Source organism: Cladophialophora psammophila (genome assembly GCF_000585535.1).
Source record: "Cladophialophora psammophila CBS 110553 chromosome Unknown aczJe-supercont1.4, whole genome shotgun sequence".
NCBI classification, from domain to species: Eukaryota; Fungi; Ascomycota; class Eurotiomycetes; order Chaetothyriales; family Herpotrichiellaceae; genus Cladophialophora; species Cladophialophora psammophila.
The window spans coordinates 1,872,864-1,897,477 of record NW_006912925.1 but is presented as its reverse complement, the minus strand read 5'-3'; the positions used below and the strand labels follow the sequence as shown (position 1 = coordinate 1,897,477).

At 51.9% G+C, this 24,614-nt stretch overlaps 10 protein-coding genes across 10 annotated transcripts; 7 read left to right on the top strand and 3 right to left on the bottom strand.

The window, feature by feature from the left end:
- Positions 1–1,175: 1,175 nt before the first annotated feature.
- Positions 1,176–3,485, top strand: A1O5_03609 (uncharacterized protein; the record flags this gene model as incomplete). The annotated part of the gene is made up of 1 exon (XM_007744220.1): positions 1,176–3,485. One exon carries the CDS (start codon positions 1,176–1,178, stop codon positions 3,483–3,485), a length of 2,310 nt encoding a protein of 769 aa, XP_007742410.1.
- Positions 3,486–4,726: 1,241 nt separating this feature from the next.
- A1O5_03608 (uncharacterized protein) lies at positions 4,727–5,590 on the top strand (the record flags this gene model as incomplete). Its single annotated transcript, XM_007744219.1, has 1 exon — positions 4,727–5,590. One exon carries the CDS (start codon positions 4,727–4,729, stop codon positions 5,588–5,590), a length of 864 nt encoding a protein of 287 aa, XP_007742409.1.
- Positions 5,591–7,257: 1,667 nt separating this feature from the next.
- Positions 7,258–8,349, top strand: A1O5_03607 (uncharacterized protein; the record flags this gene model as incomplete). Its single annotated transcript, XM_007744218.1, has 1 exon — positions 7,258–8,349. One exon carries the CDS (start codon positions 7,258–7,260, stop codon positions 8,347–8,349), a length of 1,092 nt encoding a protein of 363 aa, XP_007742408.1.
- Positions 8,350–8,413: 64 nt separating this feature from the next.
- A1O5_03606 (uncharacterized protein) lies at positions 8,414–9,698 on the bottom strand (the record flags this gene model as incomplete). The annotated part of the gene is made up of 4 exons (XM_007744217.1): positions 8,414–8,635; positions 8,717–9,217; positions 9,317–9,629; positions 9,688–9,698. The coding sequence occupies 4 exons, from the start codon at positions 9,696–9,698 to the stop codon at positions 8,414–8,416; spliced, it is 1,047 nt and encodes a 348-aa protein (XP_007742407.1).
- A 581-nt stretch (positions 9,699–10,279) lies between these two features.
- Positions 10,280–12,642, bottom strand: A1O5_03605 (uncharacterized protein; the record flags this gene model as incomplete). Its single annotated transcript, XM_007744216.1, has 3 exons — positions 10,280–10,527; positions 10,596–10,746; positions 10,810–12,642. 3 exons carry the CDS (start codon positions 12,640–12,642, stop codon positions 10,280–10,282), a joined length of 2,232 nt encoding a protein of 743 aa, XP_007742406.1.
- A 918-nt stretch (positions 12,643–13,560) lies between these two features.
- On the top strand, positions 13,561–14,148 carry A1O5_03604 (uncharacterized protein; the record flags this gene model as incomplete). Its single annotated transcript, XM_007744215.1, has 1 exon — positions 13,561–14,148. The coding sequence occupies one exon, from the start codon at positions 13,561–13,563 to the stop codon at positions 14,146–14,148; it is 588 nt and encodes a 195-aa protein (XP_007742405.1).
- A 295-nt stretch (positions 14,149–14,443) lies between these two features.
- A1O5_03603 (uncharacterized protein) lies at positions 14,444–15,692 on the top strand (the record flags this gene model as incomplete). The annotated part of the gene is made up of 2 exons (XM_007744214.1): positions 14,444–15,140; positions 15,193–15,692. The coding sequence occupies 2 exons, from the start codon at positions 14,444–14,446 to the stop codon at positions 15,690–15,692; spliced, it is 1,197 nt and encodes a 398-aa protein (XP_007742404.1).
- A 1,059-nt stretch (positions 15,693–16,751) lies between these two features.
- On the top strand, positions 16,752–19,274 carry A1O5_03602 (uncharacterized protein; the record flags this gene model as incomplete). The annotated part of the gene is made up of 4 exons (XM_007744213.1): positions 16,752–17,092; positions 17,163–17,303; positions 17,367–17,784; positions 17,850–19,274. The coding sequence occupies 4 exons, from the start codon at positions 16,752–16,754 to the stop codon at positions 19,272–19,274; spliced, it is 2,325 nt and encodes a 774-aa protein (XP_007742403.1).
- A 770-nt stretch (positions 19,275–20,044) lies between these two features.
- Positions 20,045–21,217, top strand: A1O5_03601 (uncharacterized protein; the record flags this gene model as incomplete). Its single annotated transcript, XM_007744212.1, has 4 exons — positions 20,045–20,096; positions 20,156–20,309; positions 20,426–21,092; positions 21,152–21,217. The coding sequence occupies 4 exons, from the start codon at positions 20,045–20,047 to the stop codon at positions 21,215–21,217; spliced, it is 939 nt and encodes a 312-aa protein (XP_007742402.1).
- Positions 21,218–22,626: 1,409 nt separating this feature from the next.
- A1O5_03600 (uncharacterized protein) lies at positions 22,627–24,093 on the bottom strand (the record flags this gene model as incomplete). Its single annotated transcript, XM_007744211.1, has 1 exon — positions 22,627–24,093. One exon carries the CDS (start codon positions 24,091–24,093, stop codon positions 22,627–22,629), a length of 1,467 nt encoding a protein of 488 aa, XP_007742401.1.
- Between the last annotated feature and the right edge of the window lie 521 nt (positions 24,094–24,614).

Sequence of the window (24,614 nt, the reverse complement as noted above, 5' to 3'; positions counted from 1 at the left end):
CGCTTCTGTCCACGGACGACGCAAAGGAGAGGATTCAAATCAACCCGTATGGACGGTGAGACTATATTATATGGTCAGAGTTGCAATATATGGACTTGTTGGGCGATGAGATGAAAATGGAAAATGAAGGGTTGAGCTGATGATCTAGAAGTTGCCATCCCATCGCAGCCGCCAAAGCAGACTGGGCAACCGAGTCATCGCCCCACGCCACGCCACGGCACTACGGCGCCACGGTCGGACTTTCCTCTTTCTACGCTAGGCGGCTAGGCATCTCAGCGGATTGGCAGCTGGCCACAAGGCTGAGTTGAATCCCAGCAATCGGCAATTTCAATCGAACCGCCGCACAGGGAAGGGCGATCGCCTGAGACGGTTGCGACCCAAATCCCTAGTCACCCATGCTACAGCCGAGACGAGAGAATGCTGCTGAGGTTTGAGACTTGTTTGAGATCCTCCTGTCTTGCCGGTCCATGTGGGGACCCTCTTGTCTCTGCAGCCTGATCTCAGCCGAACGAATCTGTGGCAGACGCAGTTCCTTCCAATACGGCAAGTCACCGAGACGCCAAATCAAACAGTCCCCTTGGGCGGTTAAATGCATGCGCTCCCCATACCCCTGCCAGCCCTGGTTGCTGTACAGCCTCAGTGAGTATCAAACCTGCATGACCTGAAGCGCCCATGCCAGAAATAAATGGCCGGCCAGGAGGCGTCTTTGACTGCAAGCCGGCTTAGTTCGCTTCTCTCCTCTTCTCTCCCCTTTCTTTAAGTTTGACAGCAAGAAACTTTATGGCATCGCAGCACTCTTCAAATCGTTATACTCAATGACCGTCAAAGGCTAGAGTATATTGCGCGACTCGGGTCCGCGCCGTTCGATCCCGCGAGCTTGTGGCATATGCTTTTCCCTTCCTTCCATATCCCAGCGATCGGAACCTCCTCGCTCTCCAGAAGAAGGCATAAAAGAAGCCCAGTACGGCATTCCCGCTAGCCGACATCAAAACCTCTTCTCAAACCACCTGGACCATTCTCTGGCACTTCTGAGGGAGAGCCTGGGGATCTCCTGGACGAAGCTTACCAAAGTCGTGTCGGCTCGCATTCCCTTATCCATCCTCCACTGCCAATTCATACAGTATCGATACTTAGGAGGATTTCGAGGATTTGGAACATTACTCCGACTGTCAAAGATGCCTACCTACGCCGGGTTCCAACTTGCACTTGAGCTTTCAAATGTCCTCCCTATAAAGGATCTTGCTGCTTCCGCATTCACAACGCTACTCAACATGGCACGCGACCTTCGCAATTCAGGTTCTGATATTGTTGTTGAGGCTGATCTGGCAAGCATTTTTGGCAGGGGTCAAGTTTCCCTTGAACTGGAGAAAGCATTCAAAGCCAAAGTTCACATCACCAAGATCACCCCACTATGCGAGGGCTCAGAAATCGAGCTCCGCACCGGCCCTGGCCCAACCGTAACTCGGGCATTTCAGGATGTACAATATTTCGCAACCATAGTCACTCTCTCCGCCCTATGCTATTTTAGTTCGAGAGAAGATCTTGCCAGAATGATCGCCAGTGCGATGGTCAAGCGATGCGAGGCCAACATACCAGGGGCCACCAACCCTCCTGGGTACGAAGGTCTTGAAAACACATTGGCAGCTTGCAGTACGCAATGTGGCGAATTCCACTGGGCGCCATACTGTGCGGAAATCGAGCGACGGCTTCGAATTTCAATGCCAGACTACTTTTGGAGTGCGGATTACACTCGTCTTACGCCCGCGGCTCTTCTGGGGGCAATGGATTTCTTCTATATCGTCAAAAGCCTGCCAGCGGACAGAATAGTCACAATCTCATTCCAGACAGGATTTATCCCTCTCACAATTTGGGCCCACTACATCTTGGGCCTCAATGTTGTGATCACTGATCTTCCTTGTCGGGATGTTGTCTTCGGCAATGCCAAAGAGCCTCATGTTGTCATTCACTGGCGCCGAATTGATGCCTCTGATAGTGGAGGCCCGTGCTGGAATTTGGAGACGGATGACGATGGCCCCGAAATTTGCCTTCATGACGCAGACATGCAAATTATTTTCACGTCTAAACCGGAAGATCACGACTCAAATGGCATCTACTCGAGGGAAAGACACCCTTTGTCGGGATACGGCACGGAAATACTCCGACGCAGCCTGAATATTGATACCATCACTAGAGACAATGACGATATATACGAGGAGACGGTAGGCTTAGTAGCTGGATTCGCAGTCGTCGCTTCGCAGAGAATGGCCCGAGAACTGACGTGCCCTTCATGGGAAGAGGGACAGGAGGCGACCGAGAATACTGGGCCAAAAATCCGATTGGAGATGTGGAGGATCATGAACTCTGTTAAATTGATCTTCGATGGTATCACAATCAATACGAAACTTTGTGAGGAATATGCGCAGTTTTTGTCAGAGCACCCTCTGTCTGAATCCACGCTACCTACAACTTTCAATTCCTTCTTTGCAAGAGTCCCGTGGCACGGCCGGCTCTACTCTGCAGAAGAACAAATGATACGACTGATCGAACTTCTCACAAAATATGTCCTGATTTTCGCTCACGTCTTTGAGCTTGATCACTGTGGTGATATGCCAATAGCCTTCAGCACTGACATCTCCGCCTTCTCAACTGTCTTTCGGGAAATCCGGGAGGGAAAGGATGGGCTAGGGCTAGTTGAACGGTCTGAGGCGTTCAACGGTATCGTGAGTGTACTGGAGTCTGCCGAACTCCAAGATGTGAGTCGCAATCGGTACGCCGGCCGCCTATCTCTTCAGAGCGATTTCGGGTGGTCTGTGCATCTGGACACATATGGTGACCGTGATCCGGCTGTCGTTCGGCCTGAGCTCGTCCACATTCGCAAGGGTACGCCCACAAATTCAAGAACAGGGGAGCGGAAATTGCGAATAAGAGATGGAAGTGGCATTGGCAGGGGTGCGAAATCCTGCGTCTGCCCTGTTGAGAGAGGCCCAACGTACACTCCTCGCACATTCGTGAACTACACTTCTCGGAAAGATTTCTATAAATCTCTTGCGTACGAGTTCCAGATCACTCTTGTTGTTACATTCCAGACAGTTCCCGAGTATCAGAATTGTGGAGGTTCCCAATCTTTCCAGGAATATTTCCGCTACAGTCAGATGCATGAAAATTTGTGGAATACCTATCTGACTCCAGAATGCGGTCACAGGCACAAGGATGAAGCGGAACAGACAAAAATCAAACTCGGTCCGGATGCAGCGGCAGTTCTGGGTTTCTCCGAGAGCCACACACTCGAAGAAACCCTGCCGGAGAGAATTGTTATTCTATTGACAAAAGGTAACCCTTATGGACGATGGAATGCAATCTGGTACTCGTGCGGCGACGCGAGTCACACGGGACGGAAGATAATGCTACGCTGGAATAAATGCTGCGAGTCCTGCGCTCTTGACCACGTGGCTTCACAGAAGGGAAAATGGTACCTTATTTTGTAGATATAAGCTCAGTGGTCTCGACTCAATATCTTGCTTTGAAAAGGCGCGAGCATTTGGACGGGGAAGATCGTCGCGATTTTGGATATCATCCGGCAGCAAATCTTGGGGATTATTTTGTTTGGATAATTCGCGGTGTCTGGTCTGCGTTTGGCGTTTCCGGGAAATAATATACAGTTGCAGAATGTGTGTCAATTCGTATTAAATTTTTCACTTCACCCCTGGACCACCGCCAACGCCAAACCGTTCCTAGTTCGTTCCATTGTGGACACAATGAATTCGCCTGCGGATCCAAAAGGCCGAGGACAACCATCGAGGTTAATTAAGAGAAGATGCAGTATGACACTTTTCGTCAATTTACTAATATCTGGAGAGGGAAGAAAGTGAGAACAGTTGCTGTACTCCTGTTGGATGTTGTTGATCTGGGCTGGTTCAGCATGGTTTACAGGCACCGGGCGAATCCGGACCCCCCCCCCAACACACACATATGTACAACTCTGCAACCTCAGTTCCAGGTGATGTGAGTTGCGGAAGATGCAGGACACCGGCATCCGTAGAGATTTCCTGTGGACAACGTTGGCAGCGGCCGATTGATTCGCTCCATGGGATGTGCCATCGGTGCGTTGCCTGGTTACATAGCACGTGGCGGCACGGGGACAAGTGGACTTTCCCTTCTCCATCTCTCTTTTCCGCCAGTGTCCCCTGGCAGGACTCGGTACTGGGGCAAACAGAAGTCCAAGTTGAATGCAGGACCAAGTTGGGAGTGTCGTTTCCGGAGAGTGGAGTATCCGAATAGAGCGCTAGCGCAGAAGAATCATACTCCCAGTCAGGAAATTTCTTAGGAGGGCCAATCAGACCACGCGGCTTTTTGAGTGATGACTAAAGGACGGCACGACGATTGGCTGGCTGGTCGTCAGGACTATGGACCTCCATCCGCGAAGACTGCTTTCCTCTCTCTTTCTCTCATAATCACGTCGCATGTTTGGGTTTAGTTGATTGTAAAGCATTCCGAATGTGAGGGCATTGCTGACATGGTTGGCTCGTCAGGTCGGACTATTAGGGAGACCGAATGAAGGTAGGCTCCTAGTACATAAGGGACGGTCTCCCTTCATCTGGCAGGATGGGTTCTCAGTTCAACATCAATCAGCTATTTCAGCTAGTAGTGCAGACGACTTGAGGATCTGAGAAGAAGAAGACGACGAGAAAAAAGAGAAACCACCACAAGCAAACAAATCTCTTGCACCATGGCTACCTACGAGACCGCCGAGGACAAATACATCACCATCAACGGCATCAAGCATGCCTACCGCCTATTCGGCCAAACCAGCGGGACCCCATTGTTCCTCCACGTGCACTTCCGCGGCAACATGGACTGGTGGGACCCAATCTTCATCAACCGGCTGGCGGCCAAGCGCCCGATCCTACTGGTCGACAACACGGGCGTGGGCCGCAGCGAGGGCGAAGTCGGGACGAGTTTCGTCGCGTGGGCGCAGACCATCATCGATGTGGCCGCGGCGCTGCACATCCCCAAGCTGGACGTCCTGGGTTTCTCGATGGGCGGCTTTGCCGCGCAACGCATTGCCCTGCAAGCTCCGGAGCTGGTGCGACGGCTGATCGTGGCCGGCGCGGGGCCCTCGGCGGGCGAGGGCGTCGTGGGCGGGGACCCTAAGTACTTCGCGGAAGTGGCGGGCGCGACGACGCTCGAGGACGCCAACACAGGGCTGATGCACACATTCTTCTCACCGTCCGCAAAAAAACAGACTAAGGCCGCGGAGTGGATCAAGCGCATGAGCTCGGCGCGCAAGGACCGCGCCCCCCTCCTGCATGAGCAAGGAACACAGCGCCAGGTCGCGGCCGTACAGCGCTGGTTCTCGGGCGACTTCCGCGACGAGGGCTCCTTCGACATGCTCGACCGCATCACTGTCCCGACCCTCGTGGCCAATGGCTCCAACGACCTCCTCGTCCCCACGGAGAACAGCATCGCGCTGTGGAAGCGTCTCACCAACTGCGACGCCAGCCTGCACCTGTACCCGGATTCCGGGCATGGGTTTCTGGACGAGTACAATGTGCACTTTTCGCAGCTAGTGAATGATTTCTTGGACGAGTAAAGGGGCAAAGAGAAAGGAAAGTAGAAAGGGGGAATGGTCATCATCTATCTCTTTGCCCATGCTCGATGGAACTCGGGATGCTAGACTGTGTAAATGCCCTTTAGCTAGTTGGAGATAGCATCTACCTTAAACATCTTGGGTTACTACCCTCTGATCCTCAATACAAGTTTGTCTGTCCGTCCGCGGGGAATCCTGTTTCTCCTCATCTACCTAGGACCTGCGCCGTCGCCTGTCTGTTAACTTGTATCAACACCCATCGCGTCAAGAAGTTTCCAAATCCGATCCAAGCGAAAGCTCACACCCTTTCTCGTGTCCTGGGCGCTTGTGGCACTCAATATCCCTCACCCGGCGCTCTCATATCGATCTATATCTTGCTCTTCCTACTCAGTTCTCCCCAGTCTTCATTGTCCGAGGTTTGTATGTGCGGAACTGGAGGGGCCCTTGAGACCAGATCGTGGCATTCTATTGTCGAGCAACACAATAGCTAGCGAAAACAGAGCAATTTCAAGCTCTTTTGAATTGACCAGTTCGTCGCCCTAGTAGGGATCAAAACCTCCTTCTATCTCCACATCTTCCGTAACATGATGAACAACATGTAGCGGCCAAGTGCACCAGTAAGCACTGGGATTTGAGTCATGATCGTCTCGTTCGGGGGTGCCTGGGTGCTGAATATAACTTCCCAAGGGTCGGAGGCAGACACATCTGTTGAAGCAATCTGGGGATCATAAAGTTGATCGATTGAGAAGGAAGAGAAGTTCTATCTGTGAACGGTAGAAACTTAAATCTCAAGCGGACCTGATCATCCTCTCGCAGGTTTGCGAGATCTTCCATTGTTTGCGCGAGGGCAGTTGCCTGGCGGCGAACGCAACTGATTGACGTCCGGCATTTAGTACGGGTGTTGAAAGTCGAGTAGTCAATTCCTGTCCTTGTCAGAGTTCTCTGCAAATTCTCGCATGCATCATGAACTGATTCGTGCAGCTTAGGTTGCAATGTCACGATAACTTCGCTCCATATTGTAAGAGAAAGCTGTGCTGCATTTCCCAGATAGGTAGCGAGGATGTTGTGAGGGCTCTTCAAGGTATTGCACTGGCAATGCTTCCCGCTTGCGATGTAGATACGCAAGGGGAAGTGCTTGGTGTAGTGGGAGGAGTGGCAACTAAATCCATGGTCGAGTTGGTGCGTGGGACTGTCGGAGGCGTGGTGAGTTGGAGGACCTGAGTATTCTGAGTATCTGTGCGTCGGGACAATTTCTAAAATGGTTGAACCGATGGAAAGGTGCTCTTTATGTTGGGCTCCAGAATTTTGCGCGAATATATGTCTTCAACATAAAAAGGCTGAATGGAGGACGAAGACGGCTTGAGGTCCTCGAGGTCCTCCGAGGCTGCAAGGCACCCTTGGGAAGCAGCAAACCCACAACACTCACACTGTCGGGTAGCAAACATCAGACTGGGCTTACCTTTGGAATGACCAAACAGGAGAGGCATGACCACGGATCCTACCCAGATTTCCAAAGGACTGAAGTTGGCGAGAGTTTGGTTCGGAAGGAGCATGTTGGGAATGGAGCGAGACCTATTTCCATGTGACAATACATATCGCTTCGCTCTCCCACTCGTTCGTTCTTCCTGTTTCTTTTTTGGTTTTATTCACTTCTCGTAATGATCGCAGACATGAAGCGCCACTTGGTCCAATACGCACTAGCAGCCCAAAAAGTCCAACCAATTCCTCAAACTGCCATTGACATAAAGAAGAACGCTCATTCGTCCCTGCAAGATAGTCGTATGGGTGATCTTGCGAAGAATATGGGCTCCTGCAGGCTGGACATATACCACCTTCCAAATGAAATTTTAGTTGAAATTATCTCGTGCTTCATTCCACGTGGCGGCCTCTGCGTCTCAAACCACCCCGAGTACCAATCCGACTTTGCCACAATTGGGTCGCTTCTGAGGGTCAGTCGCGCGGTGAGAGACGAGATCTTTCATCGTATATTCAATCTACCATTACATATTTACATTACGAGCGGAAACGAATGTCGCTGTCAGTATGGGACGAGGCCTTTCGACAAGACATCCTTGGGCAAGGCTGCCGCTCTCCCATTGCGCAGATTCCAAGAGATTGTTGTGACTTTTGTTCCATACTTTTTGAAGCCGCCATGCGGCCACAGTAACCAGGACGAATGGAACGCTGAATTTCTGAATGGTGAAAGAGGAGTGCGGAAATTCAGGAGAGATATGCATTGCATAACACGCCAGTCCTGGGTCCTCGCAGGAGCAATGGAAAGACATCCAGACATAAGGGCGGAAGGTCTCCCTCGCTTCAGGTTCAGATGGGATGGAAGCAAGGGCGTCGACGAGGCAAATATGTCACGGAGGATACCTTTATGGGAGGTTTTGGTGCTTGAGTGGCCACTGGAGAGGTGGCGATGGGTCGCCACTCCGGAGACCTTGCGCCATAACCCGCACCATCAGATCGACTTGCCAGAGAAAATCGTGACTGCAATTGTCAGAATCTTCAAGGTCGACCACGACTATGTCATAACCGGGGATCCTCTGGAAGAGTGCTCGAGGCTGGTCGCTCGTTCTTGGAAAGGTCTCTGGCAAGGATTTCAGACGGATTCGACTTGGTCTATTTTACAGTCCTCGTTCCAAGAGAACAGAATCAACCTTCGTTTCATCATCACCGTCAGAAAGGATGCAGGAGTCAGTGGTGCAGGATGTACATATGAAGCAGAGTGCATACTTCAACAGACGCGGACGTCCTGAACCAACATCGGAATAACGTTCGAGGAGAACGAGCTACCCATGAGAACTCGAGCGAAAGACGTCGTCACGCTGCGAATGGTGTATCCCGTCTAAACTCCCAATTACCAGCACCAGACATTTCAAGAACGCGATGGTACCCCAAGACACCTTGGATAAACGCAAGAATCAAAGCCACATTTACCACCCCATGCCGTTGATGATGATCGAAAGGTTCGATGGTCAACGAGTCTGAAAACATCCCAAAACCAAAGTTCGACTCGTTCAGCTTGATGCGCAGGTACGGGATCTGTGAGGCCCGTTAGTTGAAAAGACTAGGTAGAATATACAAGAATAGTATGTATTTGAGATCAAAATCACCCACACGCACCTTTCGGACATCTTGAGGATCAGTCCTGATCCACCGTTTAAGATACTCGGCCAAAAGCCGCAGACTGGGCTCATGAGTGCCGTTTATCGTGACCTTGTTCAACCCGTTCGAGGATACTAGCATCAGGTACGGGGTCGTGGTTTGAAAGAGAATCTCGGGCCTCGGCAGCGTCTCAAGCGAGGGCAGGACATCTGGATTCGGCTCTGACGGATATGCTACTGCCACACGGTTTGTCGTGCTGATGCTGAGACTAGCACTTTTTGTTTCAGCGACAGACTCCAATTCTGCCCAGTCTTCATCATCGTGGATCTGGTGGTGTCCCTTGACCACCTCTTGGTTGTGGGAAGAGGACGTTGGAGGGTCAAATATTGATTCGAAGTCCTCCCCGAAAGCCGATGCGGCATGCATGGTTTGGAACTTCGCGGTTTTGGGTAGTAAGATGATGAATGTCGATTTTGTCCCAGACCATGCGGTCCGGACTCTGGGTCCATCGGCTGCGACCTACAACCATGCATACTACATGTCAGCGGACGCCTCTCCCTCTCCTTCTTCCTCTCTCTTTCCCGCTACTCGGTTTTTTGTTCTAAAGGGGACGTTTACCTGAATAGACAGCTTCAAGACATTGACGAGTTTGAGTTTTTCAAGAAACAGCTCCGTCCAAGCTTCAAATCGGCTATCATCTTCTAGTCTCTTGCCGAGACTGTGGCACCACGCCTCCACTAGTTTGGCGATCGTGGGTACGAAGGTCGCTTTGTCGGGACACAGGGACTCCAGCTCAGCCCAGAGCATGTGCCATTCTGCAGTGCACGACACAGGGTACCCGACGATCTCTTTTAATTTTACAAAGGATTTCTGCACAGCGCCGTCATCCTTTTCGAAGACGTCGCGAATGTCTTTTCGGATCTGCAAGGGTCTGCACACGCTTGTTAGACTCCTTTTATGACCAAGGTGGATATCCGTAGATAACTTACAGTTGAGACATGAGGCCTACAGAGGTCAGAAAGAAGTGTGACTACAACAGCTCAGTCAAGTACGTACGGCCCACCCACATTTTATTGGGAGTGAAGAGGGGGAAAGAAGCTTGGAAACCCCCCGGAAATGCACAGCGGAGACTCTCGGTTTGGAAAAAGGGGCTCCCAGCCAAGGCTTGGCAACTATGGTGCCCGTCGGGCCCACAGTTCGAGGTACGTGACCGGCTCAGCCTCGTAAGTCTCAGCGTCTGCTACTCAGTCAAGAGGTCAAAGTGCTCAGGCTGATGGGACGTTTGCTCAATTTCTCATACTGCCCATTGCCCACGCTCAATCTCATTTCTGAGTTCCGCCCCTCCATTGTCATTGGATATCCATTGCATGTTGTTGGCGTAACCCAATTTGGCTAGGTAAGGGATCTCTTGGCAAAGTGGCAGCCTTCCACTTGCCTGTCACCTATGTAGTAGGCTACCCTTCGCTACTTCTTCTACAATCAACAAATCAAACTATATCTAACCCCAGATTAGTTCAATCCTTATACACGTCTCCCTTAGCTCTATTATCAAAACACTACCACGCGCCCAGAGACGACTTTCTACGCCGTACCCGGAACGAAACCTGCGGCGATGCAGAATTGTTTCGAATCAGTTACCCTGTCCTTGTTGATCGGTGACCGGGCCTCAAATCTCAGAGTGCGCCCCTCAATGATGATCCAGACATCGTATACAATCTCGTAATACGAATAGGATTTGCCCTGGTCGTTCGTCTCGGTTTTCGGCTGGATGAGATTCTCCGTCTTTAAGAAAGTGAGGTCGGCCAAGATGCTCCCTGTCTCTTGAGCTCCTAGTTGCAGCGGTTGAATTAGGGTTGGGTTTCCGACCATCGTGGCTGAGACTGACAGTATTTCTTACCTTTGTTCATCTTGTGTCGGACTTTGTATCCAGATGGATGCCTGCTCGAAGAAACATAGAGAACTTCTTCGCATAAGAGCTGCGGCTCTGAAACTTTGAAGATGTGCCTCGACGTAAATGACGTCTTATACCTGGTGGGCACAGGAGTGTCCTAGAGTTCTGATGTTAGAAAGTATGACAGAAGTATCTTGACCACGAAATATGTCTAACAGACCTTGTTGACAACCCATTCAATAGTGTCCATGATGTACAATTCTCCATCCGCTGGAGAGCGGGTAACCCTGAACTTCCTGTGCTTGGGATCATCCTCGTTGTAGCGCTCTGATCGAAGAATTCCGTAGCTTGACCTGGTAATTCTCTCGGGGCCGTCTTCTTTTCTCAAGGCGCGCAGCACAGCACCGCGCGCAACAGCCGACTGGACGTGACGTGAGCGCTCAAGGTCAATCGGCTGATCCAGACAATTTCGCTCCTTCCGCAGAACCTTTTTGAGATGATTAATCAGTGACGGCGACTCTCCAAAGCCTCCAATTACAATGACGGTTTGGATGTTGACCCCTTTTTCTTTGGCTGCGTTGAGTTGCTTCACCATTAGATCTGAGACACCCCGGATGCAGTCTTTGAAAACTTCGTACATCTCCTTCCAGGTCACATCCAATGTATTCTTCCGAAGCCTCTGTTCCGGATCTGCTTGGAGGCCGTGGACATAGAGCAAGTCAAAGTTGGCTTTCTTGTCAAGTATATTAATCTTCCTCTTCTCAGTTTCGAAGTCCTGGACCAATTTGGAGATGATACTCTCCAGGGGCATGTCTTGCCCGGTGAATGTGGCATGTTCAAGCCGTTGCTGCAGCAGAATCTTGAAATTTTCATTCAAGAAACTGGAACCGCAACAAACTCCATCGGGTTTGAGCACTTCTTTCAATCGAATTGGGTCAGTCTGGGTCAACGTGTAGACGACGGCGTCCACTGTGCCGCCACCACAGTCCAAGAGCAGGAACGACTCGCCAGTTGTCATCTTAGACAAGTAGTCGCGGTTTTCGAGCGCGTAAGCTGCCGCAGCCTCTGATTCAGCAACAATGAATAAGTCCCGGATCACGTCTTGCTCGAGACGTGCAAAGCCGGCAATTTTGGCGGCCTTTATCAAAGCATCTTGCATGACGCGACAAGCTGTATCCGTCCAGGGGTTGGGCACGCTTAACACAAACTCCACAGGGCTGTCCCTGCGAAGGCCATGAACGGCTGTCAGCCTTGATTTCGTGTGCTCGAGCAACTGTCCAAGGTACTCGGCGATGACGTCTACTACTTTAGCAGGCTTCAACATGCTCATGACCCGGGCACTTCTTTTGCGAAGGTCTCTTGTAGCAGGGCTGTCGTCCAGTAGTAGCTTGAAGTTTTTCAAGTGTGCAAGATCTGGATGTATGAGATGCGGCTTCATCAGTCGGGAGTGAACGCCCCATCCCCAATTTGACATCCTGACTTTGTGCTCTCCAGCCTGGGGAACTGCCAACTGCACTTCCTCTAGATCAGAGTCATCGGATGAAGAAGAGACCCAGTGTTCATCCATCGAGCAATGTGATGCATTATCTGAGAGCCCTGATTCGGGCTGATCTTCAGACATTGCCTTGTCTTTCTGTGTATAGCACATGATCTCTGTGGGAACGGTCTGGTGGCATGCGAGGAGATCGGCAGATGGGCCAAGTGATGTCGTGTCAGGGAAGTTGTCGATACACTCGATGGATTCGATTCCAACTAGGCGAGTTGGAATGTCGGGTTCAAGGCGGCTGAACGCGACGGAAGAGAATGTAGTCCCAAAGTCGACAGCAATGATGAATTTTGGCAGCCTCAGATCCTCTGAATCTTGCTCTACGCTTTGAGTAGATCCAAAGAGATTCTCTGCCATCAGGGCGTCTTGGCCAAGTTGGACAGTTCTATTTCGACGAGTTTTATCCTGGGGGAGGCCTCTGTAGGATTCGGGTACATCAAGCATTTCGGTATCCTCCGAAAGCTCGTCCGAAGGGAGCCTTCTAAATTCTTCAGCATTCTCGGCCATGGCGACGACCTCCTGGACCTCGCAGCATCCCGCTCCTGAGAAGGCTGGACGAAATGTATATATTCATCATAACCTGTTGGCCGATTGTGCCACGTCTGCGGCTCTTCTCCTGAACTGTCTACCTTGGAGCCTGTGAACGCCTTGTTGCCTGGTAGTGGCGTCATGAGCTGAGGGATCTCAGCTAGCGCGAGGACCCGTCGAATTCTCGGATGCGTATGTGTGACCACTCGGAAGAGAGTGTCAGCCGCCTGAAATGCAGTATGTTCGTGCAGGTGACAGGTAGAATGATTTTCGGGAAGAAGGGTCCTATTCCCCGTGCTTTGTGCAGGCATCTTGACCTCTCGCCTGTTTCTCCACCCGCAGGTTTTGAGACAATTGGGGGCGGACCGCGCATCCCTAGCCGCCCTCACAGGCTTATCGGTTGTTCTGGTCCAATCAACGATGTGGGTCAGACGAACTTCTGCACTATTAGCGTGTTGGGGGGAGCGGATGCATCAAATATAGTACTAGCGAGTACTGGGTAGGTACTCGGTACTTCTGTTTGTGAATAGAAAAAAAAGAGGCATCGGGGTTGATATCTAGGCCCGTCGTTATCATGGACCATCACATCTTAGTGGTACGAAGTACGGAGAATTCCAGCGAACGTTAAATATGGACGGACGCAGCTTCACTAGGCTGAAGAACAAGGATGTACAGTATGGAGGTGGAGCCTACCTCATAGTCACAGGCTCCTCGTGACTCAATCACCAAAAGTTCCCCTGCATCGATGGGGGCGCTTTCGAGCCAGGGTTTGTGAAGATCCACTGTGATAGTCGCCTTATTGCTTAGGGAGACCTTGGCCACGGCAGCACCTGCTGTAACAAGGACACTATTCATCTCAATCTCTTGCGTGAAGCCGTCCCCAGAGCGTACAAAGCCATGGAATCAAAGCGAAGTCGCAAGCAGCGTTCCGACCTCAATGGAGCTCAAGTTGACGCCCTTCTATATTCTGAATATGGTCTCAAGATACTAGCCCACCTGGAGCGCAGTGTCTTGGACGGCCTTCCGCAACAGTCCTTCAAATCAGATGTTATTTCCTACTATCGAGACGAGCTCGGCAAAGCGGTTTCCGTGGGCGAAATCGAGAGCAAGCTCCAGATGTTCTGGTCAAAGTGGTGCCCCAATGGGAAAAACCCGACGCGATGGAGAGAAATCTACGGTCTCGGACTCAAAGGGCTGCCTCGTCTTGAACAAGATAAGGCAGAATGGGTGAGGAAGAAAGTAGTCGAGTTACAAAGTAAATACGGAGCTCTACGCCGCCTGAGGAGTGCTTCGGCATTGCCATCGACTCCCCAAAGCACACCTAAAAGACCATCAGACCGTCTAGTCGGAGATCTGGCGAACGAGCGAGCTCAAGGACGTCGGCAACATGATGGACCTCCCAAACGAAAGAGAAAAAGGAAGAGGCCAGCATCAACGGTAGGCTACCAGCCATCTTGCCCCGAGGCTGTCCTTCTCATGTATTGACTTCTTTTAGTATGCTCTCAGTACGCTCTTTAAACGGTCAGCGTCTCCTCTTCCTCTAGCAACGAGAGGGCCTAGCGTCGCCTCCGAATTTGGACACAGCCAGGAAGGCACTCCAAGCGTTGAACCCATTACCCCAGTCGCTGGGCGATCATCACCGATAATTAGTCTTCGAGAATGCTCTCAGCACCTCCACGACAATGTTGCGGAGATACAACATGGACTGGTTACGTCTAACCAACCATCTCCACGTGAAACGCACCTTACCGATGCTGAACGTCGACATCTCTTGGAGACGATGTCGGAACTAGACGACGTGAGAAATCAGAAAACCCAGTTGAGCTTGGAACTAGATAATGCGAGAAGTGAAAAGGCTCAAATGATGTTGGAGTTGGACGAGTTGAGAATTCAAGCCACCGATGATACGCGGTATTGGAAGAGGCTGTATCGCAAAACCCGGAAACGGCGAGATTCCCTCAAACGGCGCAACAAGCACATGCAAGTTGAACTTGTCAAATCTACCACAGATGAGACAAGCAAAACCAACTTGACACTCCGCCGCGAGAACGACCTCCTCCGGGAGAAACTGGATAGCTACCAGGCTACTTTCCGGTTTCAGAGGCCCTTTAGCGACAACTTCCGAGCACAGAATGTAGAAAAAGTCATCGACCACGTCCAATCGGCCCGGTCGAAGCTCTTCAAGATCTTACAAGGACAAGAAGTCTTGTTTGCTATTGAGAGGCTGGATGGCGTTAGTGGTTCGGCCCTTGCGGCGCTCTTTAAAAGGGCGCTGGGCCCTGGCGCTACTACCCTCGATACCTCTACTGGAGGTTTGATTCTCACCGCCGAGCTCTGCACGGCCACTTTACAAGAGGTTGTCCTAAGTCTAGTTTCCGCAGCCATCTGCATATGGGTGTTTGAAGCTGAGCTGGGGGCGCTATTCCAGGAGAATGATCTTTTCTCCTCGAAGCTCCAAGACATCCTGACTACACAAGGTCAGTAAATGCCTTTTGAAGGGACTAAAGCCTCGGCTGATCCAATCTGTAGACAGGAAACTGGCAGACAGCTTTCTATACGCTGCCCTCGAAAAGTGCATCGACGACCTTTCTGTGTGCGACTTCGCGATTCCGAGGCGAGCGCGACACCTCTCTCGACGGACATTAGACGCCATCAAGCCTCTGCTGGATGCTCACAGAGACCTGGACGAGCAATATGTCGATGTCGCAGATGGATGGGGTGAACACGAGCAGCAGATGATCGAGATCTTCAAACAGGCGCTGTACGCGAAAGCAAGGCTCCTCTTGACCACGGATCTGTACAAATGCGTCCTTCATTTGCCTGGGATGTCCTGTGACAGAGTCAGCATGGAGAAGAGACGTGGTGCAGAAACCGAGCCCGATGCAGTGGTAGGCATTACGATCTTTCCAGGTCTGCTTCGGTGTGCTTCTGAGGAAGGATTTAATTTCAACCGGTTCTTGACGGGGGACAAAACGCCCAAGAATATCACAGCGAACGTGCTGGGGAAAGCAGTAGTTTGCACGAGGTAGAGTGGATTTGATCGGTAGTGAGGATACACTTTTGATCACCGTACCATTATGCTTGTTCACATGTCCTCGTCCTTGCATTTACCATGTCCATGTTTCTCCTCCACCCTGATAGCATTATATTGTAACGGAGCACTTCAGGGTTCGGCGTGCACGTGCAACAACGCACAGAGGCCTGTCCAGCAGATCGGGAATCGAGAACGCGTTTCTGGTTGATACTGACAAAACACCACCCATACCACCCAGAGGGGCAGCGGCTAGGGCTACGAACACCTAGCACAGCGGCAGCATCGAGGAACAGGACAGGACTGATGAAAACACTCAGGAATTAGGTAGACGGCGCCAAAAGCCATAGAATTCATGATACTCTGCTCCAACTGTAAAGAATGGCACACTGCCAGCACTGTAAACTGTTCTGCACCCCCCCCCCTCTCTGCCAGCCCATTTTGGTCTGACATGTGACTAGACAACTTTTCCTCCCTGCCACCGCTCTACCAGCCCAGCACAGCCCATCACAGCACAGCCACTTTGCCTTGTTACAATATTATGTTGGTCCCACCCATTCCACCACATTCCCTCGCTGTTCGCAACATTCTCAGGTCGATGGATGTATTTCCCTTTTCGGATGCAAGTGACGGTGACAGCACGTTTGCCGCTCAACCAGCGGATGCCTTCGGTCATAGTCTATTGCTCAGCCCAAGTGGGCCTCGTTTGGACCTTACGGGATGGACCCATTGACCGTCAACCGGGGAGCCTGGTGACTCTGGGCTGGTGAAAGGGTCGCATTGTTTGCCTTGCAAATGCCTTGCACTAGCTGTTTCGGCCCTCCCGGCCGGCGCTCTAGCATATCCACCCCCTTCGGTGGGCTTCTGAGGTACCAACGTAGGAGTAGAAGGTCCGCTTATTTTGCGCCCTACTCGTATGTGCATTTGGATATCTGTCAGGACTTCCATTGTTCCCTCCTGGACTTGGCGCCCACAGATCGTGGGTATCAGCTTCTGAACCGCGCGCCTAAAGCCCATCCATCACGTTTGCATAACCCATTCTCCAGTCAGATTTCAGATGGCCATGGATCAACCCGAGGAGAATTCCAAGCTCACCACAGAGGAGTTCATTGAGCTGATGAAAGACCACGGCATCTCATTTGAAGGACGTATCCAACCAGAAAAATGGGGAGAGTATACCGCGATCTTCGAAGAAATACGTCGCATCGGCAAGATGGGATCCAAAGAATTTACCGACATGTTCCACCCCCAGGACAAATATGCAGTCGACAAAGCATATAAAGCTGTGGAGCTGAGTGAAAAGGCGTGGAATTGCTTGGAAAGCAGAGACAGCGAACAAGGATGGAGAAAGGAGGTTGAATACAGGGCTTTTGAATGTTTCGATTCGGAAGTCATATGGTGATAGTCCCGCTTCTGCTTGTGCTCTCAGCAAAACTGAATGTCTCTAACTAGCTGACCGAAATAATAGTCGCATTTGCAGGAAGCGCCCTTGGAAACCCATGTTCGAGGCGAAGCCAGCTGACCCAGCTGATGTGGAGAGGCTTCAAAGAAGACGGCAAAAAAGGGTCTTATGTGGATGTACTCGCCTGGAGCAGACACAAACAAAAGTGTGCGTTCCGAACAGATCGTTGAAACCCGCTAAGGATAATCGGTTTCTAACATGGAGCCGCAGGAATGACCAATATTCTCGGCTGTTTTACAGAGAACTCGATAAACACATTGACCACGAGGACATGACAGATTCCGTGAAGAGGCGGTTGAAAGGACAAAGACCGGATAGAGTGATCGGTCTTCGGCCGACTGGTACTTTGCGGCATCATCTCCCGTCTCTGCAGGCCAAGTACTGCCCGTTCAAAAAGGCCAACGTCGTCTTTCCATTTATAGTGATCGAAGCAAAAGCCGCCGAGAACACTGCCGCCAGTTTCCCAAGTATGCTCCGACAGACGGCTTTCGTCATTCGGACATGTCTGCGCTTGCAGCAGAATCTCCGACGAGAGACTAGAATGCCGCATCAGTGCCTAGTTTGGTCATTCTTGATCATGGGGGAAGAGTGGCGCCTCTACGCTGCTGTGCCAGATGGATCTGATGTGGTTAGTTGCGGGCAAACATTTTCCGTCAATATGTAAGCCACGCCGGGCTGACAATTTTGAAACAGCAAATCTTTGACCTTTGGCATGGAACAGTTCTCTTCCCCGAAGGTGCCCTTCAACTGCTGTTGATAATTGAGCATCTCTGTGACTGGGCATGTGAAGTTTATCGGATGAGTGTACTTACCTGCTTGGCCGGTGGCAGGGATAATCTCCTCAGTTCCAGACTCAGCCCAAGTGGCACTGATATGTCCTCGCAGCATGGCGATACGGAGCTCACAGCATTGCGGGCAATATCTCTCCCTTCGAGATCGTCCCTCATGAGGGAGCTCCCGAACGGTGACATAGCCGGATTACCGAAGGATAATTCCCCCGGTCCTCTAGAGTTCGACCCATTGCTTCAGATTGACTCTATCGCTTCGCCACATGGACAAGATTCCCATCACTGGCGGCGATGGGTCACGAATGAGCAAGATCTCAGCTTCTGGACCGGAAAAGCTACCATCCGGCACTCAAATCAAGTGCAGCTGAGTTTCGTGCAAGTGGCGATGCCCACTGAAGTCCTTCTCCTCAATGCCTGCTTGGCCTCCTGCTTCCCATATCTAAGGCCCAAGGAAGCTGCAAGGAGGCTCTTGGTCTCCCTGCAGGATGATGATTTGGCGGTGACGGCTTCCATGGAAGCCACGTCCCGGCAAGGATACCAATTCCACAACTCCACACTCGACGTCCGAGCTTTGATATACTTTCGATCAGCATTAAACCCTGAAGACTGGGGAATTGCCCGGCACGTGCTAGCCATCTTGTGTGACCAGGAAGCGTTGAGAGCGCTGGCTGAGATTGCAGAGCTTAATCCTCACATCCACCCAACCTCAGAGAGATGTGATCGCCCTGACTGTGAGCGGTTCAAGCAGGCGATCGACTGGGTAAAAGCTGTGGGGGGAACGAAGTCGGCAGGACTGGCCCTGGCACGGCGCCAGCTCTGCTTAAGATCCGTCAGTGACAAAGACGGGTCGTTCATGAAGCTTGAGTGGACAAAATTCTGTCCGCAGAGTGATGATGGACTTTCAGGAGAAGATCTTCTGGGAATAATGTCACATATCTCTGAGAGTCCAGAAGCGGCTGTACCAGCACTCTTGGCACCATACATCAAGAAACACCGGTGCACATACACCGTTCAAGTTGGCAGTGATCAAGGACCGACGCCAACGGTGCTCGAGATACCGAACCTTCTAACATCCGGTGCTTTGATCAAGAAGCCGACAACTGGTTGGCCCGAAACAACGCAGGACTTTTGCTTCTTGGTCACGAATGAGACCGTCCGCTTTGACGACGTGGCCCAGCTTGGGCATCTCCTGGAAGAATCGAGAAGAGCAAAAGAACTGTACGTGATTGTCAGAAAGAAAGCCACGTACAACCAGAGAGACTTTGCGCTCATCGATTGGTGGATCCGAGTTTTGAAGAACGAGTTGCCTTACGACGCAACTTTCGAATAATTTGTAGAGTCTGTTATGGGGACCAGAAGAATTGAAATGGACATTGAGGAGGTCAAGATTCCCCGCCTGGGTATTCCTCCGCATAAACGGGAGTCGGGGGAAAAAAGGGGCTGGTGAGCAATCTCAGCCTTGCGGCCCTTCTTCAAATGCGGTCGCCATGTCGAATTCAATTGTCGACCTTTTCTCTGATTCCCGTGGTATGTGCATCTCTTGCTGTGAAGGCGTATTCTTTCTCCTATACCGTTGGATAGGACTGACAAATGCCACGTCCCTGGACAGGGCAGACCGCCATTTTGCGACAGAGGCGCGGTTTGAGGGGGGAGCTACTTTCGGCCCCCACGAGATTGAAGTCTCACAGGCTCTAATATCCGCTGTTCCTAGCTCTCCTACGACCAGCCTTGTGCTGCCTTGTGCTGCCTTGTGCCCCTCCAGCGTCGCCTAAGTTCGCCTCGCTCTCTGGGCATGCTTGGCTAGCGCTGCACGGCTCCAAGTGGTTGGTGCCGAGAACCTCGCGCGCCGGAGTCCAGCCTACGCCACAGGGGCATCAGTGCCGCACTACATACTTGGACTCCTCGTATTCATGTCCCTGGCATCCATCTTGTTCACCTCTAATACGTGCAAGCCCGGATTGCCCGCGCGGGGTGCGAAAAACCAAAAGGCATAAAGAGGCGGTGGCGCTTCCTTTGCTGAGGAAAATGGGCTCTTCCAATTCCCCCAGATAATTGGATTCCCCTGTCCCGAAAAAGAAAAAAAAGAGAAGAAATAAAACCATGCCTCTCAAAGCACCCGTCGACAAATTGTCCTTGGCGGTTCGCAAGAATGGTGAGGAAGCGATGCCCATCAATTTTCTACCTATGTGTTTGGACTGATCAGCTATATAGTGCGGGACGAGTGGGAGAGCAAGAAGCCCGAGATTGAGGCCCGGGTCTCAAAGGCCCTGGGAGAGGCGTGGACGGTGACGACGAATCCCAACCTATTGTACGTCTACACAGACGACGAATCCTACAAGTCTCGTATAGGAACTGTCATAACATGGTACGCAATCTCTCTCCTTTACTCTCACAACATGTATATATTCTCCTTGCATGGCCTCGCTCTGTTGAACTCTCGATCACATCTCCATGCTGAAAAACATGGCCTTCGTGGGGCAGGTACATGGAGCCGTTCTGCTCGAACCTCGAATCCTTCATCGAGACCTACGGCGATGACGGCAAGACGGAGCTCAACTCACTGTGCACCAAGCACCAAGTCGAACTGGCCCCGCAAGAGGACGACACCAAGTTCTCGTACGGCGGTCTGCAGATCAAGGATGGCATGCTTCGGCTGCTGTTCGCCGAGGGCTACCTCGCCTCCAATGTGAGCGACGTGAGCCGCGACTTCCAAGAGGCCATCAAAGCCGCGGCCGCAGCGCCCTCAGCAGGGGGCGGCTCGGCGTTCAACATCAACGCCAGACAATCCGTGCGCGAGTCGTACGACCCCCAGATCGGGGCCATGCAGAAGGCGATCGCCGCCCTGGTCGGGATACCTAACATACGCCTGAACGGGAACTTCGAGGCCAATGCAGCGGTCCTGGCCCGGGCCGGCGACGGCAAAATCCGCAGCGACTGGGACAAGGTGCTTGGGCGTGCGAGCCTGGAGTATTTTGACGGGCTCAAATACCAGCTCGAGCGCGCGGGGTTCCAGGGCGACGACATGCTGCAGGAAGGATTCCAGGAGGCCGTGTCCAAGGGCGAGATCTTGTTGCGTTTCGTCGACAAGCTGAACAAGGGGAGCGGATATCACGAGGTACTGATCGAGGATGGAGTGCTCGTTATCCAGGTGAGACTTGCTTGCGTACCTATTTTCTTACCTACTCAAACTAACGCCTTCCAACGTAGACGACCCCAGAGTACTTCTGGACCAACGTGTCCGACGTCGGCAGCGAGATCTTAGAAATACTGTGAAGTGAAGCTCGCGGAGCCAGAGAGAATGGATGGATAGCCGCTTGGGTCGCATGATGAAGGAAGGACATCTAAGAAATAACCAAGGGCTATGATAGCTGTCTACGTTGTGATGGAAAATGATTACGTCCGATCTCATCTGATGGCACTTGCTACTTCGATGCTCTCGAGAGCAGCTTCTAACTTTCACGTCTTGGTCCGTTGGCGCTTGTTACCTAGTCGCTCAGCCCAGCTCAGCTCAATCCAGGCCATGAAATGTCCTTCCAACACCACTCAGCTCTCCTCGATCATTGCACATTCATCTCTCCTTGTGGCATTTCTCTGTGTATGTCTGGTCTCAGCCGCCACTGAATCCGATTAGGAGTAGAACTTGTGAAACGGCCATCCCATATCTTTCTGATCCTTGTCCGCCAGCCACATCTCCCAAAAGCTTTGCATATATATATTTTGAAGTTGACAGCGCGAAGTCGAAGGCTTGAGGCTCTGAGGTGAAAAAGATCGTTTCCCAGATCAGCAACACAGTCCACAAGCGCGTACAAACTCAGATGAGCAAAACTTATTACAGAAAAAACCCGAGATTCTTGCTGTATTTCGGGAAGCTGCAAAACGCCTTGGGCGCGAGGCATACGCTGACTTTCTTCCATTTGACTTGGGGAAGGTGGACAAGTCGGCTGAGCGAATGAAAATTCGAGCCCCAAAGGTTGAGCTCATCCCTCTTGTTGAGACCACTCATCTGAACACAGCATCAATTCTTTCCTGAGGCAATGTAGACGTGCAGAGGCTTTGCAAAAATGCGTCGCAAAAGCTCGCGCTTGATGCTGAGGGTCGTCTTCAACAGGGCGCGAATGGTGGGAACATCGGCGTCATAGTCGGGGCTGTTGGAAAAGCAGAGCCCAGCCTCGGAGACGAAGCAGGAAACGATCTGAAGGATGATCTCCTGGGGAAGCCTGTAGTTGTTCAGCTGGAGCAAGGTCAGGTTGAGAAAGGGTATGCAGAGGGAGGAAGAGAAGAGGAAGAGAGAAACAAAGACATACGCGAAAAAATGTCGATGCTGCCTCCCCTTCTACGAAAGAGAATCCCCAGCCTCGTCGCCCAGCATACTGTCCCTCTCATTGGCTGGCTGCCCTGTGATAGATTCATCAATCAAGTAAGCAAGCAAGTGAGTGAGCGGACAGTCTGTGCGCGATCGCCATAGTCAAAGAGGGTCGTATACATACACCTCCCCATCCATCGCCGCTGGCATGTGTATGAATTCGTATATCTGAAACAAACAATTAGATGATTGAAATTCCTCCAATGTCAATCCTGGCCAATCCCTCCTTCCTTGGTTCCTTGAATAAATAAATAGAAGAAAGACTCTGCATATATGTATCCAACAGTCGCAATGTCTGTGCTGTCAGATCACGCCTCCATCATGCCGTAAACCGAAACGCCACCTCCTCCATCGTGACCGTCCCGTTCTCCACTCCCTCGAGGTACTCTCTCAGCCCGACGCCCCAGCGGCTGTGGCCAACAGTTGGGATATCCAGGTCTGCGGGACAGGAGGGGATGGGTTCCCAGTTCGAGCGGTTGTTGGGCTCGTCGTTTGAGGGTTGCTTTGTGTTGTTGTTTTCTTCTTCACCTTCGTCGTCATCATCGTCGTCGTCGTCGTCGTCGTCGTCGTCGTTGTCGCCCTCCTCGAGGTCAGGCAAGTCCAATGTGGGCTCTTTGTGGTTTCCACCCTCTCCAGATCCGCCATGCCGCTTGCTCTTGCTCGAGATGGACATCTTAGCGATCCTCGATTTATCTTCGTCATCATCATCGTCGTCGTCGTCATTGAGAGGGGCCTTGTCGACCTTTACAAACACAGGGATGACAGCCCCGGTCCCCAAGCTGAATTGCCTATGGCCCAACACTCTCAACACTGCACCAATTGCGCCCGAATGGCTGGTTATGCTGACTCTTTCTCTCCCAGCAATCAACTCATCGTGGCCCATTAGGCCGTCCATAAACGCCCGTAGGCGCTCCGTCAATGCGCTTTCTGGTTCCCGCCGATCGGGGTCCCAGAACTCATCTATCTCGGTTAAGTGTGGGTCTAGATCGACGTCGAATGTCGGGAATCGCTGCCGAATATTAGACACGTCGCTCCGTCTGTCGCACGTGTGGATGCCGGTGCCTTCTCTCAGCTTCTCCATTACGGTCGCCTCCAGCTTGGCTCCGTTGGGGAGCGTCCCGGTGAACGAAATCTCGGCAGTCTCCATCGCCCTATCGAGTGGACTCGCCAACCACAGCTCCGGTAGACTCATCTTCTGCTCCCCGATCTGTCTCTGCCAGAACGAATTGACCTCCCTGGCTTGCCTCTGCCCCTCCTTGGACAGGCGCGCGTCGCTCCACGTCATTATCCCATCTGGGTCGCCGTCTAGCGCCGCATAGTGGCAGTCCCATGCTACACCGCCGTAGTAGCGCTCGGCGATATTATGGTAGCCGTTTCCATGACGGCCAAGGAACAGGAGCAAATACCTCGCAATGGATCCGTGTCGTTTTACCTTTCTGTCTTCATCTTCGTCCTCTTCCCGCGCAGCGCGGTTCAACCAGGAGATATGGTGCTCGAACCTCTGCCACGGTGTCATGTCCCGGCCGTTGTTGGGGAGGGTCTCGTCCGAATCATACTCTCGGTCAATGAGGCCGAAGTTGGTGGCCATGAAATCGAACTCTGCTGCGGCCGTTGAGGGATCGTCTTGGAGGAAGTATCCATCTAATGTCGTGTATTTGTAGGTGTACCTTTTTTGGGAGGAGGGCTGTTCGGGCTTCTCCTCTTGCTCAATCTCTCCGCCGCCGCCATTATCGTCGTGAATGTCCAGCACGCCCTGGCTAGAGGAGGAAAGGAGAGAGGAGCCCATGTCGCTCATTTCAAGCAGGCCGCACACTGCAAGGGAGACGGTGAGGAAGAGGAGAATCTGTCTGGAAGGGAGACACAGTCTTAGCCTTTGCCATGAAAAGAGCATATTACTTTACCTTCTTTTGGGAGGTTAGAGGGAGAGGGAGAGGACACAGAGATCCACAAACTTACATAGCGGTGGTAGTGCGGCAGAGTCGAGTGGGCCCTTTCCACCGACGATGCACTTTGCGATGCGGCGAGTAGTAGATCATTGTGAGATGGACGTTACGGACGGGCCATTCTGGCTGGTACTTTGCATTGTCCTGAGTAACAGCGGTACTCACATCTGCTCAGACAATAATACAGAGAACGGAGAGGAGCGGCATTCAACTGTGGTGGTGGCGAGGATTAGCCGACTCGCTGACCAGCGACCAGCACCGCTGACAAGCGCTGACCAGCATTGGCGGAGAAACGAGGATTCCGGAGGAGTACAAGTACATTATGAGTGATTTTGGGTGTGCCGCCTTGACAAGGTCTTATTGG